The sequence below is a fragment of the Equus caballus genome, chromosome 7 (genome assembly GCF_041296265.1).
Source record: "Equus caballus isolate H_3958 breed thoroughbred chromosome 7, TB-T2T, whole genome shotgun sequence".
NCBI classification, from domain to species: Eukaryota; Metazoa; Chordata; class Mammalia; order Perissodactyla; family Equidae; genus Equus; species Equus caballus.
Genome location: NC_091690.1, coordinates 67,979,048 through 67,995,505, shown reverse-complemented (window position 1 = coordinate 67,995,505; position 16,458 = coordinate 67,979,048). Strand labels below are relative to the sequence as shown.

Genomic DNA, 16,458 nt, shown 5'->3' with positions numbered 1-16,458 from the left:
CAAGCACACAGCCAAAGCTGGGCCCCTGAGAGGTCTCTTGAGGGCTCGGGAAGGCCTGGCAATGCCCAGGACTGAGGCCGAGGAAGAGGCGAGTGAGGGCAGTTCCCTCAGGGATTGGTATTTGAGTGACAAAGGGAATACTAATGTTCATGGACAACACAGCTTCCATGTTACTCCTAAATGTTAATTCAATGTCTATTCAGGGGCGGCTACTCTCACATTTCTAATATTCCCATGAGTGTTTGGGGGATGAGGGGGTGGACAAAGACACTAAGGGGCATATCCTTGTGACAAGGGCCAGGGCCGCATAGGACAAGCCTGCAAAGGCAAAGCAAGAAGGGACTTCAGGGAGGCAGGAGGGAAGTCAGCAGCAATGGCTTCCTATTACAGTCATTGCATCACTCCCACCAAATAACCCCTGTGCCCCTGGAGCCTGCTAGTCAGCTCTGTGCCCAGCATGGCCTCTGGGCTCTGCTCAGGGCCAGGCAGACATTCTGATTGGCCAGGGTCTGGGCCAGACTAGATATAAAATATTTTGAACATCACTCCTTTGTGCCATATTCCAGGCTGCCTTCCTCTGTTGCTCTCCTTCTAAGTAGAAGAAAACTTCAAATTGGAACCTAAATCCCCTCAATCTGCTTCCCACCATCTCTGGACACCACACTCCCTGTCCACCCCATTTGCCTCCCTCTGATCTCCTTTCCTGCCTCCTTCCAGCCCCATATCCCTGGTCTGCTGGGCTGGTCCTCTCAAGGGAGGCCAGTCACACATTATGAAGAATGACTGCTACGTTAAGTGAAAAATCAAATTTATTTGCAATACACAGCCGGGCTGCATTGATTTCCATATGGCTTGCCCTGCATACCCTTTTAAGCAGCCAGACTCAGCATCAATATGAGTAACTGAGACACGCCAGGAATGGAGAATTGCAAGGTGAGGACTGACTCCAAGGGCTCAGTGATCGTGTTGAGCCAGCCCGGCCCTTCCAATGTGTGAGTTTAGAAGATTCAGTTCATCAAACGTGAGAAGTCCTCAGGGTCTGTTTGCTTTAAGTCGTTTTGGCCTCTTTCCTGAGGAGCCCAGGACACAGGTTGACTTTCCACCTCACTCAACATCTAGCTGTGCAATCTTGGGCTGGGGACATCACCTGGGCCTCAGTGTTCTTATCTTTAAAATGGGGTGATAAAATATGGCCTGCTACCCTCATAGGAGTTTTGAGGATCCAGGGAGGTAATGGGAGGGAGAGTATTTTGTAAACTGCAATGGTCCTGTCTGCCTATGAGATGAGAATGCTTCTTTATTTGTTATTTATGAAGTTGAGAAGGGGCTCCTTCTGGAACCTCATGTGCTGGGTGGCATCCAAGCCAAGCTGGGCCTGGCAGGGTTTGCTGAGTTCTATCAAGAATGGGCAGGATGGAGCTGGAGGAAAGCTCTGAGACCATTTGTCACTTCCCCTGAGACCCAGAGATGACAATTAGTAGCAGGCAGCACTTATGAAGGATCTTCTCTGTGCCAGGTACCACGTCAAAGTGTTTCATTTACAGTCCTCATTCATCCTCCTGACTACCCTACTATTAGGAGGCATCACCGCTCTCCCATTGCCCAGCGGAAGAAGCCGAGGGTAGTAAAAATGGCAGAGCCAGAATTCAAATCCAGATCTGTCTGATGCCCCAGTTTGAGTTCTTAGCCACAAGCTGGGAAAGAGCTGAAGACCCCGCATCTTTCAAGCCTGAGAGGCAGCCTGCCTAACAGGCCAGCTTCCATGTGGAGCCAGGCCTGTGGGAGAGCCAAGGAGACTGTTGGCCCCAGGGAGCATGTGTGTGTGACCAGCTCCTCTCCCCTCCATGATCTTGAATAAGTGATTCACTTGGGGTGTTGTAAGAATTAAATAACAATGCCAAAATGCATATAAACTACATAGCACAGTGCCCGGCTAGCCCTGTCTGTGGAAGGGGAGTAGGCCGGGGAGAATCAGGGAGGGCTGCATGAACTGTCAGGGGCAGGAGCCCACCAGGCATCAGAGGGCTCACGGCTCTGCAAGCAGAAACACAGGCATCACTGAGGCACCAGGGTGGGGAACATACATCATGGCACCTGTGGGAGCAATGAGTAGTCCAGCGGGGCTGGAGCATGGGCTGTGGGGTGTGGATTGGCAGAGGATAAAACAAGGCAGGAAGACAAGTGAACTTGGGGAAAGCCCTCTTATACCAGGTTAAGGAGCTCAGGTTCAAGACAATGGGGGGAGTCATTTCCATGCTTCACTCTGGCTGCAGTGCAGAGAATGGTCCAAAGGGGGCAGCACTGGGTGGCGGGGGGGGGGGGGGCGGCGGGTTGCAGTCAATCCTCCCAGAGAGATGATAGTGGCCTGAACTGGGACAGTGGCAGAAGAGGGGAAGATTTGAAAGGTATTCCCGAGTAAGATGGATAGGCTTTGCTGACTACTGTGTGTAGGAAGTGAAGGAGAGGGAGCCAGGATATCCCCCCAGTTACTAAGGTTTTAGGTCTAACCATCTCAGGAACATCTTCTCAACGTCAGGACAGTGCTTGATGCAAAGAAGGTACTAAGATATGTCTGTTGAATGCATATATATATGAACAAATAAAACTAACAACTAAACTTATTCAGCACTCGATGGTAGCATGCTTACCGCTTAACCACGTCGTCTTAGTCTTATTAGGTCTTACAAGTCAGTGCAATGAGACTGCTCCTGCCCACCTGACAATCCAGGGCTGAGGCTTAGAGGAGAGCCGGTGGTGGCTCTGAACGCACCCCCAGGCAGTCTGACAGAGAGCCCAGCTCTCAACCACCCCATTATGCCAGCCGAGTGAGTGAGCGCGAAAAGGAACGGACTAAGAATGAACTATGGGGCAGGCTTGGACCAGATCCAGGTGCCCAAACGGCAGAGACTTGGCGTTGCGGGTGCCCCGGTCGCGTTCCTGCGCACCTGCACCCACGCCCCGGGGCACACCTGCTGGCACACCTGCACACGCACCTGCCCGGCAGAACTCTTCGGCCTCCTGCGGCACCACGTCCTTGACGCGGCCGCCATAGGCGAGGCGGGCGTCCTGGTCGTAGGCCTTGAGGGTCTCGCTGGAGCTGTAGGACTTCTGCGGACCCTTGCCCTCCTCGCTGTCCGCCGACGAGCTGGTGTAGCGGCGCTCGGCGTCTCGGCGCCGGGTCAGCGAGCGGTACGGCTTCCTCTCCTTCACGTCCATGGCCTCCGGCCCGCGCTCCTCCACATCCACGAACAGGGTCCTCGCCTCACTCAGGGCCGACTGGTCTGGAGCTGGGGAAAGCAAAGAAAGGGCGTGAGCTCCGGCCCCCGGGGACAAAGGCAATGCGGGTGCATCCGGCCCCCCATTCTCCCTGCGGGGCTGTGGACCAGGCTCCGCTCCCCAGGGCCTCTAATCATGAATCCTGTCTCTTTCTGTTACTTGGCCTGTCCACCATGAAGATCCCTCCGCCTCTCCTCCAGTGATGGGTATCAGGAAGCTGACAACAAAGGCGAGGGGGCGCTGGTTTTCCTAATCTCCTAGACGGGAATCATGTGTGGTTCCATCGCTTCTGCACCTGGGACAGGGCCTGCCACAGAACGCAGGCTCCTTAAGAACTCCTGAAACGAATGACTATACTCAGGCACCCGGGAAGCACTTTGTATTATCTCATCAAATCGTCACGTCTCCACATTAGTTATTACTGTCTCCAATCTTTTTCTAAATAAGCCAAGGTATAAACAGCCAGTCCTCTCATCACCACCAGGTAATTAACTACTTACTGTCTTATTGTCTGTTCTCTTCCACTAGTGTGTAAGCTCCATGAGAGCAGGGGCCTCACCTGTTTGGCTCACTTCTGATCGATAGCATGGAGGGCAGAGCCTGCTGCACCTAGTACTCATTTGTTTAATTAACCGGCCAACCAATCCCCATCTGACAGATGAGAAAACTGAGGTTCAGAACCTCCTTCAGGGTCACTTAGGTGGTAAGACACAAAGCCAGGATCTGAACCCAGGTCTGTTTTTCTGTTCTGTTATGCCCCCTTGAGTCTGCTCGCTCCCACCACACAAAATGTCCTTCCAGCTAGGCTGGCCCTGACTACCATGCTAATCAGAGAGCTTCCTCACCTCGGTCTCTTCCATCTCGTCAGAAGCTCCCTCAGCACCTGGGGAAGCCACAGCACCTGCCCCAGACATCTGGGTGTTGCTAGGGTGTCTGATTGGTGAGAAGCTCCCAATCTCCTTTTCTCCTCTTTTCTCCACCTTGATCCTTTTCTCCTAGAATGATACCCCAGGATTTTTTTAGGTTGTCATAGCACCCTCTTTCTCCTTCCAAATGTGTTCCTTTGGCTCTGGGGTTGCAAACATAGCCCCCTACAAGAGCCAGGAGGCAAGCACAGGAGGAAAGCAGAATATCCAGCCCAAAGTATGAGGAGAGCTATTTTTCTTGATACATGCAACCTTCTCAGTTCTTTCTTTCATGGTTCCACTTTTCAGAGCAATGTGGGTATATAAAACATTCCACTGCGTCATCGCCCTGTTAGAGAAACAACAAAGCAAGAGCTGTAACAAACAGTGCAGGCACGGACTCTCAGTGCCAGGGTGGGGCCTGTCCACGAGGGCAGTGGACGCTCAGTGCCTGCCAAAGCTGTGATGTAGGACTGCAGGGCGTCTTGTGAATTTTTAAGACAAGCTGGAAGTTTGGATTTAGATGTAAGAAGTATGATTTTTAAATGCTATTCATTATTATTTTTTAAAATTTCAAAATATTTTACAGGTCAAACAAAACACACTGATGGGTCATTTTGGTCTGAGGGCTAGTGGTTTCCAAGTCCTGCCTTCGATCAGGTAGATGCCTCTCTGAGGCATCCCTTTGGCCTGAGGATACGCTCTTCCCTCCCAAGACCTCAAAGGCTCTCTCCAGGGCAGGTCTTAGCTTGGCTCCCATGCAAACTCTGTCTTGTTGAAGAGCTCTCTAGACCCACTCAAACAGGTCCATGTGTCCTAACCTGGAAACCTACATCACCTTGCTCAGAAGGGGAACATCTGAGATTACCACTTGGTGTCTTTGGGATTTATCATGGGTCCCAAGTAGACTTCCCTTTATGTAGTTCTCCATGATTTTCTTTTTTCTTTTTCTTCTTTTTGAGGAAGATTAGCCCTGAGCTAACATCTGCTGCCAATCCTCCTCTTTTTGCTGAGGAAGACTGGCCCTGGGCTAACATCCATGCCCATTTTCCTCTACTTTATATGTGGGATGCCTGCCACAGCATGGCTTGCCAAGCAGTGCCATGTCCGCACCCAGGATCCGAACCGGCGTCTGGGCCGCCGAAGCAGAACGTGCTTATTTAACTGCTGTGCCACCAGGCTGGCCCCAATATCCATGATTTTCAAAGAGTGCAAACATCTGTGATTTTATTGGTGGTTCATAATAACCATGAAGCATGTAAGACAACTATTTTCACCCCCATTTTATAGATGGGGCAACAGTGACCCAGAACCATCCAGCCTCCTGCTCAAGGCCACACGATGAGTTAGCGGCGAAGCCAGCAAGACTAAATAGACTACGGTACCCTTGGGTTGTAACTAGAGCCAATCAAGATGGATGTGACACTTCTGGGGACCCAATTCTCAAAACATCCCTGGAAATTAGTGCTGGGACAAGGGGTGTGATTTAGGATACACAGAAACCAAACCATCTTCCTGGGGCCCAAAGCTGGGGCCCTGAGCTCTGCCCTCTTGACGGGCCTCCTGACATTGGCTGATGAGACGGCGGCCCTCTGAGTGCCGAAGGGCAGGGCCACAGGGAAGACTGGGGCGATGCCTTCTACTCCACCATCTGCAAAGCCCTTTTGACTACAATCCACAATTGGGAAAGCATCTTACATTGTGACCTGATACACACAGTTACGTACATGAGTGTGTGTTTATATGTATAAAATGGAAACAAGACTCACAAAACCAGAGTTACTGCACGATGAGCAGTGCCCTCTGATATTTCCTAGTTCATTCTCTTTCACTTTTTCAAAAAGGCTGATTACAACTCCCTCAATTGATACCATGACCCAAGACTGGCTTTTGACTCAAAGCACTGCTCTGGGCCAACTTAGATGACGATTTATGGGGACTCTACCTCGCCTCTGTGCTCTCTGGCCCTTCACCTCCAACCCCTCCCCCAATGATAATGATACTAGTAAGCACTCAATTAATGTTAACCATTATTAATGCTAGTCACTAATTCATAATAATGGTATTAATAATAATAGGCAATATACTGTTGTTAGTAGTAGCTAATACTTATTGAGTGCTTACTTTGACTATCATTATACAACATCTTAATCCTCATTTCAATCCAGTGACACAGATACTATGATTATCTGCAAATGACAGGTGAGACATTGTGAGGGTAAGTATTCTGCCCAAGTTACAAGGCTCTTGAGTGGTGGAGCCACAATTCTGAACCAGGCAATTGAACGTGGCCCATGGATATAACTGCTAGACGGTGCTGCCTTTATAGGCTGTGCCCGGTGAGGTTCCTAAGCTCGGACCACACCACTGCCCTGCTTATGCCCCCGAGCAGCACTGTGGAGCCTTCACGATGAATTCCAGTTTCTTGGTCAAAATGCAAGGCTCTTCTCCCTCTGGCCCATCTTCCTTCTATCTCACTGGGCCACTTGCACTTTCCTGGACATTCATTCTATGGCCTTTCCACCCTCGTGCATGCTGATCCCTCAGAGGACATCCAGCTAACCAGATGGTCTGTTTTCACGTCTGCCTCCCTCCTTGACTGCAGTACCTTGCAGGCAGGCCTGGCATCCACGGTGCTCACAAAATGTCTGCTGAGTGAATGAGTGAATAAAATTACTTGGCAGCTGCTTCATCCCTTCTCTCCAATGTTAAGTAATATAAAATATTGTTAGTTCAACTTAGACAAATATGTATTAGGTACATCCAAGATTGAATTAAAGGCACTACTTAGATGTATTCTTCTTAAATTTCAAAGGCAGCCTGGGTTTAAAGTATGTGTCCACCACTTAGCAGCTGTGTGACCTTAGGCAAGTTGTTTAACCTCTCTGTGTTTCAGTTTCCTCATCTGTAAAATAGTACCAACCTCTTAGGGTTGCTTGGAGGATTAAATGAGTTAATACATGTCCCTGGTACATATGGTCCCTGATACATAATGGGTGCTCAATCTATATTAGCCATTATTATCATCCGAATAAAACCACATTTTATTTTTAAAAGGCACACGTTAGAAGGCTTCAGTTAGGTGTCAGTTATAATTATAGAAGGAACATTCCCTTGGAAACATATGTTAATAAGGCTGAGACACATTTTAGGCTGTTAAATTGGTGGATGACTGTGTCCTCTTATCAGCGTGTGCCTGGTGACTGAGACATTGGCTTCGAGGCAAAGGCTCAGTAACTACAAATTATTAAGAACACAGCCCCCAAACTCATGGCTTCCCGGTCACAAAGCAGAGGCAGGGAGAACATTCGCCTTGCTCCCATTTCGTTTTCGTTTTTTTTCCATGCTGACTCAACAGAGTAATTCAGTAAATATTTACTTTTTTTGAACAGATGAGAGGTCGGTCATGGTTCACACTCAAATTGGTATTTAATAGAGGAAGAAGACGTTGGGATAAAAGAAGTGACAGTGGAGAAAAGCTCGCTTGGAACAAGAGTCTGCAGGACAGTGATGCTGACACCCTGGCAGGAGGCTGGGAGGAGAGCTGGGGAAGGGTACCGAGCTCAGATCCTGTGGCCCCACCCACGCGTGGGGGACAGAAGCACCCAGCACACATTCATGCTTCAATGTGCAGCCCCCTCCTTACCCTGCTGACCTCTGGGTTCCCCACTGCCCCTAAAATCCATTAGCCTGACCCTTCCTAACTCCCCCTCCGCTTCCTGTCGCTGCCCGCAGAACAACCTGCCACCCCAACTCGCCTCTCCCAGACGCACAGCCTCTATTGCTTGCTGAAACTCTTCTCCAGGTTAAGGTCCCAGCTCCAAGAAGGTGCCTTCAGAGAAGAGCTCATTTCCAGACCAGTTACAGATGAGTCTCGTGCTGGGCACTGGGCCCCAGATAGGATCAAGACAGAGCCCTGCTGGGACAGCTCACTGCCTCTCGGGGTCTCAGCCATATGGACCACCAGAGATGAGTGCTTTGATACAGCCAGAACTGCAGTTTTATGCGTGTCTCCTCACGCTGACATGGGTGTCAGTTTTGATCTGTGTACTGAGAAGGAGAGCGGACCCCGGACAAGAGCAGGGAAGAAACATATATGTGTGGAGCACTGTGCTCTGCTCTGCACAGAGCCCACAGAAAGCCTCGTCACTCCTCCTTTTAGAGAGTGGGCTAAATGACCCGGTTGGTTGATCAAGTTCACACAGCCAGTAAGTGACAGCACTGGGACCTGGACCTAGTAATTCTAAAATCCACCGCTTTTTGGGTTTTTTTTTTTTTTTTTGCTTTTTTTTCCTTTTACGTGGAGTTGGGCTCAGAAGGATCTGGAAGGTTTGAAGAGGTGCGCAAATGTGGGGAGACGTGGAGACACATGGTGGTGATGGTGATGAGGTATCAGTTCAGATGGGACAGAGGCAATAACAACAACACACCATTAATCGAACACCTACTCATGCGCGGGGCCCCCTGGACGTGTTATTTCTAATCCCTCCAACAATTATGTAGGTCAGATATTATCCTCTTATTTTATATTTTCCCTTATTTCCTCACTTTACAAATGAGATAACAAGCTCAATGAGATTAAGTGATTTGCTCTGGATCAACATGGCTTCCAAAGGTCAGGGGCTAGGTTTGAATCAGAAGATGTTGAAACCTGAAGAAAGGTGGTGCACACCTAGTAGCACAGGTTAATTCACTGGGTAAATCATTGCTAAGGACCTTTTCTGTCCTAAGTGCTGTGGAAGATGCTAGGAGGTAACATGCAAGGCTCCTTGTTTCCTCCCTCCCGCTCCCTGCCTCCCGCCTCACTGCCTTCCTACCCTGCTGTGCCACGCCTTGTGGGAGGGCTCAGTGGACAGGATAGATGAGCTTGCTTCTCCTTGGAGCCTCTAGACAGTGGGCAAGTCAGATAGGGAGACAGGCGGGGCTAGGACACCACAGGAGCCCCTAGCCCAGGCCGGGGGGGCCAAAGGTGGAGAGATGATCAGGGACCACGGCCCAGAGAAAGTGACATCTAAACCATGACCAGAGAATGTCATGTAAAAGTTAGCCAGGCCAGATGGTTTTGAGGTAAGGAGAGAAAAGAAGTTTAGATCTGTGGTTTTCCATTTTCTCTGACCTACAGTAAAAATACATTTATTTCACAATCCAGTACACATATAAATCTACAAACGTCTAACTAAAACAAAAATTTCAAAAACTATGCCTAACCTTTCCTCAGGGGTGGAATCTGATATTTTCTATTCTCTTCTACTAAAATAGAATTATGGAGGGGTTGCCAACCTACAGTTTGAAAAACACTGTTCTAGGTCACAGCGTGGATGAAAGTTGGCGGCATGAGAGCTCTGGGAACAGAGAGCAGCTCAGTTATTCCTGGAGTCCAGACTTCGGGGAGAGAAAAAGGTTTACGATGAAGCTTGAGAGGTGAGGAGGGAGCAGCCTGGTAGAAAAAAAAGGAATTTCCATGAACAATTATAAGCAGACAGTAAAATGCAAACGGGCATGTGGCAGAAAGCCTGGATCTGGAGATGTGGGGCATGGGGGGGCACGTGTCCTGCAGCTGGTTTTCAGGGGCTCCGACCTGTGGGGCCAGGAGCTGGCCTGGAAGAATGACAAGGTTGTGGGAGTGGGGAGAGAAGGGAGATGGGAGAAACAAAGCTTTTGGTGTGTGGAGAGAAACTCAAAAAGTGAACTTGGACCCTTCACATGGGCTCCAGCAATATTTATGAGGGGCAGCAGCCTGGAGTGCTGGCAGGGAGACTGGAACAGACATATGGCGCTGCTGAGTGACCTCCGGCCCTGCCAAAGCCCTCGGGGACACGGGGGCTGTTACCACCCTGGGTTTCCTCGCAGCCTCAGCATCAGCCAGAGACGAACCAGGAAATTGACCGAATTCCTACTGGACTAAAGTTTTATAAGTTTTCCTTAACATAAGCAGACGGTGATATTTTTAGTTCTTTGTGTGTCAAAAGGGCCCATAAATATTTCAGAGCTAAAATGTGTTCTACAAAATATAAGTCCTGGGCAGTATCCGTGTGTGGATGTGTGGATAAAATCATCATAAATTTTTATTTTCCTTAGTCCTTCCAAGTTTGGTCTTGCTTATCCTTTGTTTTAAACTCCAGTGTGATAGGAAGTGAATGCCAGGGGTGGGGGGTGCCCCTATTCTGTGCCAGGTACTGTGTTGGGTTATGTACAAACCAGAGAACTAGGCATCATTATCCCCACTTTATAGATTTGGAAACTGAGGCTCAGAGTAGCAAAGTGATGCTCAAGTTCACAAAATATGCCAAGACTGGAATCTGGGAAGTCAGGCTCCCAAGGCTGTGGGCGCTTTGTGGCACCCAGAGCTCATTTCTCAGGCGCTGTCACTTTAGGGAATCTCTGGCCTTTAAAACAGTGACACGGCGATTATAATAGGCGTTAAGGACAAGGTCTCTCCCTGCATTACCTCATTTAATCCTCACCGTACCCTAAACCATCCTCATTTTAGAGATGAAAAGGCACGTAGAGAGGTTAAGTGCCTTACCCAGAGGGCCACAGCAAGGAAGTGGCAGAGCCAGGATCCAAACCTGGGTCTGTACGACCCCAAGGCTCAAGCTTTTAATCATAACCCATACTGCTTCCCACCCGAGTCCCCCCTTCTAATTTGCTGAAATGTCCTATTTGTTCTTTCACTTTTTTTTTTCCCCCTGCAGTATTAATTCCTCTGATGAACCCAGTTAGCGCCTGACCTGGGCATGTGGGAGGAGTGTTTTTACAGCTGCTTCTCGAAGTGTGCCCTGCACAGAAAGAGCACTGTGGGCCAGGGAAACGGCTTTCTTGGGAACATGGTAGAGTATGGCCATGTGCCCAAGCTGGCTGTGGGGACGTTCCTAATCAGCGGCTGGCCGGCAGGTGACAGATGGTGCCGCTGCCTACAGGAGCCACCTTGCCCTTCTGTTGGAGGGCTTGGCACAGACCAGTTGCTGTATGGCAGTTGCTGTACGGGCACCGTTCCTCTGATCCCGAGCTGGGAGAACTCCTAGCAGAGCTGCCTGACCCCTCCAAGGGCTGAGCATGCACAGGATGAGGACACGATCGGCCCTCAGCCAACGGGAGGTCTTATGAGGGCTGTGTTTTCCAGATTCCTCCATCTGTATTCTTCCCCCCTCAAAGCTATTTGCCAGCCAATGATCCTCCTTTACAAATGGGGGCATCTTAGAGTCAGAAAACGGGGTGTTTATTATCTTAGGATTGAAAGTGCCATCAAAGGTCAGCTGGTTCATGCCCCATTGGACGTTTGAACCCATCACCACCAAGTGGTCACGCCACCTCCAAAGCTGGGGACTTCACCACCTCCAGGGACGGTTCTGACTGTGCTTCCTGACATGGAGCCGGAACCCGCCTCCTTCTAGCTTCCTTCCGTAGACCTCACCTCCTCAACTTGGGGTCTCAGGAAATAAGTCTAATGCTTTGCCTGGCAAGAGCTCTTCCAGACTGAAGACGGGCCAGCCTGTGTATCCTCGAGTCCTCTCGTCAGACTGAGCATCTCTCTTATGATTTTCAAGCCCTCACCTTCCCAGTGACCTTTCCCTGGGTTCATCCATCCTCGTTCCCTCTTCCCCATCTAACAAGGCTTTATAAGGTCCAGGGCAAGATTTGGGGACAAGGAGTTGGACCAGATGCAGTCAGAGGGACAGATACAACTACAGGTGGTTCTAGCACGTGAACACAGAGAGCAATTGACACAGACACTCCGGGGGTAGAGAGGGGACACCAGCTCAGGTAGGGTGGGTAGCAGAGGCCACCTGAAAGAGGTGACACCTGAGCTTGCCTGAAATACTGAGCAGGACTTAACCAGGGGACAGGGAGAGGAGGAGGCTCACGTTTGTCCACATGCCTCTCACGTGGGGTGGGCTAGAATGCCTTGCTGCAGTCTGAATGTCCCCCCACACTCCTCTCTCCCGCACCCGATGCATATTCCCATTGGCAGCTCACCCCCATGTGACATTCTCAGAAGCACCCCCACCAGGGTCTCAGGTTGAGCTGGCTGTCTGCTGGGACTCGGTTTCTTCATGAACACCACCTTGAGAAATGGCCTCCTCCACAGTTCAGCCCCCACTGAAAGGGACCTCCTTCCTTCCCCCTAGAAAACTCCTTCAAGGGTCAAACTCCAAACCCAGGTTTTTAGAATGCCAATTCTCTGTAAAAAGTGTGCAAGGGCCCCTCACAGCTTTCTGATTTTCGCTGGGTTTATCCTAGGACCACATTATGAGATCATCAGAGGGAGGGGGGAGAGAGTCCGGCTGATTAATTGCGCATCCCCTACTGTGTCCTAGGCTTGACCTGTAACCACCTGGGGCTCCTGCTTTAGGCCCCCTGTGAGCCTCTGTGAGGGGTGAGAGGGGAGAGCCAGAGGGGAAAACCAGTGCCACAGGGAGCAGGCATCAGTTTAAAGCTTCTGGAAACAGAGAGGCTCTTAGTTTTAACACTAACTCCCTCGATCCCACACAAACCTTCCCAGATTTGTGAAGGTAGCAACTGCTTGTTTCCTCCCATAGCTGCTTGGGGCCGTGTTTATAGAGAAGAGGGAGCTGAGGCTTGCTGACATCCAGCATGTGCAGAGCCAGGAGTTGTCACCTTTGTCCTGTTTCCTTTCATGGCCTCACTTTTCTCTTCTACAAAATGGGGTGGCATGGGGGGGAGGGTGTCATATGTAATGCATGCCTGAGGACTGCCTTTATGTTCCCAAATACACACAAACACACACACTGAGGAATTTCAAGTACTTTGTCAAGGGCCAGAAGTTCTGTAAGGAGCAAGGATTACAAAGCCGTTGGGGAAGTGCCAGGAGGGGTCTTTGCAGCAGACAAAGCTTGTGAGTGGAGGCGTCCCAGGAAGGGATGTCCAGGTGGACTGTAAGAGAGACAGAAGTGGTTTTGGCAGACTTTCACTTCCATCTCTGCATACTCAAGCCTCAAAGAGGTGGAGAAAAATGCTTGTAACAATGGGAAAACCCTCATTGCCTGAAGCTGCTGCCATTTCCAGTCATTAAAGGCAGACTTAATAGATACTAGGGCCTTCTTTCCAGTAACTGGGTGGTCAGGAGATTTTTATTTCAACAATTAGCTGCCGTAAGTCACACAGAACTGGAGACAGATAAAGGCAGGGCCAGTCTCGCATGGAGCTAATCGTGCCCAGCGTTCTACGCGCCTAATCAAGCCTTGCGCTGCTCCCGTCCCTTTCATCCAGGCCTCAAAGGACTCTGCCATCGGTAATTAAGTCTCATAAGTGCCACAAAGAAAGGGATTCTCCTTGGCAGTCCGAGTGTAGCAGAGGCTGCTCGGGTGGAGGTGGGGCAGGTAGCCATGCGGCTGGCCCCCAAGATGGGGGAGAGAGAGCAAGGAACAGACCCCGGCCCGAGACTGAGCCCTGTCAGCCTTTGGTCTCTGTGCATTCTGCTGAAACAGGACAACTGCAGATCTTGTGGCTTCGCTGGCCACCTCCTGTTGAGCCTGGCTCAATCTGCTCCAAACTGGAGACATTCCAGATGGCCACCCAAAGCCTTTCTAAATTTTTCAACCTGGATGGTCTCTGGGGGATAAATTTGTTAGACCCTCCAATTCTGGCAGGGGTAATTCAAATAGCAGTCTCCTAGATTGTTCGAGTTAGAATGTGACATAAAGGATGTAGTTGCCCAGACCCCCTCTGACACTTGGATTCCTTCTATGAGTCTGCATGGACAGCAGCCAGCCTTCGCTTGATCTCTGATGACAAGGCGCTTACTCCTAAACACATTTCATCCTCTGAGCTTGGCCTTAGTTCATTCTGATAGTGAGCTGGAATTTGCTGCGTAAGAGCCTTCCCGCTGGCCCTAACTATGCCTTAGAGCCTCACAGACAAGCCTAATCCCTCTTTCCCAGAACAAGATCTCTCCTCCCCAGGCTCCAGGAAACAGTGGAGCACAGTGGTCAAAAACACAAGCTTTCCATCAAAAGCACAACCCAAAAAGGAAAAACGGATACATTGGACCTCACCAAACTTCAAACTTGCACTCTGAAAGATTCTGTTAAGAGGATGAAAAGATAAGCTACAGAGTAGGAGAAAATATTCACAAACCACATTATCTGACAAAGGTCTAACATGTTGAGTATATGAAGAACTCTCAAACTCAATAGTAAAAAAACCCAAACAACCCAATTAGGAAACGGCCAAAAGATATGAACAGATATTTCACTGCAGAGAATAGACAGATGGCAAGAAGCACGTGAAAAGATGTTCAACATCACTGGCCACCAGGGAAGGGCAAATGAAAACCACAATAAGACCGCACCCTCATCGGAAGAGCTAAAATGGAAAATAGTGATAACTCCAAATGCTGGCAAGGATGCAGAGAAACCGGATCACCCATACATTTCTGGTAGGAATATAAAATAATACAGCCTTTCTGGAAAACAGTTTGTCAGTTTCTTATGAAAGTAAACATGCAATTACTATATAACCTAGTAACTGCACCCTTGGGCATTTATCCTTGAGAAATGAAAACTTATGTTCACACAAAAACCTGTACAACAATGTTCCTAGAAGCTTTACTCATAATAGCTAAAAAGTGAAATAGCCCAGATGTCCTTAACAAGAGAATGGTTAAATAAATGGAATACCATGGAATACTACTCAGTGATAAAAAGGAATGAATGAATGAACCTCTAGAGAATTATGCTGAGTGAAAAAAAGCCAATCGCAAAAGGTTACACACTATATGATTCCACTTACATAACATTTTTGAAATGATTTTAGAGATGGAGAACAGATCAATAGTTGCTGGGGTTAGGGATGGGGTAGGGGTGGGAGGGAGGGAGGTGTGGCTATAAAGGGCAGTGTGAGGGTACTTATGGTGATGGGAATGCTCACTGTCTTGACTGGATACACTAAGCTACAAGTGATAAAATAGAAGAAAACACACACACGCTCTCAAATAAGTACAACTGGGGAAATCTGAATAAAATCAGTGGATTGTATCAATGTTCATATCCTGGTTATGACATCTGCTCTCCTACCACCATTTTGCAAAATGTTGCTACTGGGAGAGACTGGGTAAAGGGTACCCAGGAGCTCTCTGTACTACTTTTTTTTTTGAGGAATATTAGCCCTGAGCTAAAATCTATTGCCAATCCTCCTCGTTTTGCTGAGGAAGACTGGCCCTGAGCTACCATCTGTGCCCATCTTCCTCTACTTTCTATGTGGGATGCCTACCATAGCATGGCGTGCCAAGTGGTACCATGTCCGCACCTGGGATCCGAACCGGTGGACCCCAGGCCACCGGAGTGGAACGTGCAAAGTTAACTGCTGTGCCACCAGGCCAGCCCCGTACTACTTTCTACAACTGCATGTGAACTACAATTATCTTAATAAAAATTCCAATTAAAAAAGTAGTTTGTTTGAGTCAGGCAGGTTTGAGCCTTGAACCTACTAGGTACTTCCTATGCAACTTTGGACAAAGAAACTATCTGAGCCTCAGTTTCCTCATCTGTAAAATGGGGACAGTATTTACCCTCTTACAGGGTTGTTTTGAGGCTTAAATGGAAAAGCTCAACTCTATGTGTGGCACATAAATAAGGGCTTAATGAACAACAGGGGTAAATGTGACATCATTATTCAGGATCAATACTTCTGGGCCTTCCCCTGATATAGTTCCCACCCACCTCGCCTCCATCCTGGTCATCCTTCTCTGAAAAATTCCTTTTGATCAATGTCACTTTTTAAAACACCAGGGTTGAAAATGGAAGGGTCTGATGCAGCCTCAGTATCAGAAACTGCTCTGGCATCTTTTGACTTTTAGCCATGATGCCACACTTCACATGCTGTTGTGGCCAATTGCTTGCCACTTATTTCCTGTATAATGTCTTTTTCCCCCCAAGAAAGTAGCAAGCCTCTCGGATTCATCTTCACCTACCAATTCTTCCGCATCCACTACGTGCAGGGACTAGTACTAATGCAACCACCCCCAGTGCGGCATCACGTGTGTATCACAAAATCTTCGGGACAGCGCTGGGAGTCAGGCAGGTGGTAGACTGCAATAGCAATGACACCTCCCGGTATCCACACCCTTGTGTAGTTCCCTACAGTGACTCCAGGTTGGCCATGTGACTTGCATTGGCCCAGGAGCCAAGGGGACATTATTAAATGGGAATCAGAGGCATGAAAAACCGTTGAATTTTGGGCTTGCCTTCTCTGGCTACTTCTGGAAAACATCCATCATGTAAAGGGGCCCAGGCTGGCTGGCTTGTTGCTAGAGACA

General features: G+C 49.0%; 1 protein-coding gene across 35 annotated transcripts in view; it reads right to left on the bottom strand.

Annotated features, from left to right (window-relative positions):
• TENM4 (teneurin transmembrane protein 4) overlaps positions 1–16,458 on the bottom strand; it is a 2,707,421-nt gene that overhangs the window by 406,121 nt on the left and 2,284,842 nt on the right. For all 35 annotated transcript variants that reach the window (XM_070274304.1, XM_070274303.1, XM_070274305.1 and 32 more), the window contains one exon: positions 2,994–3,287. In XM_070274304.1, coding sequence (XP_070130405.1) covers positions 2,994–3,287 — 294 coding nt within the window. The remainder of the gene's footprint in view (positions 1–2,993; positions 3,288–16,458) is intronic.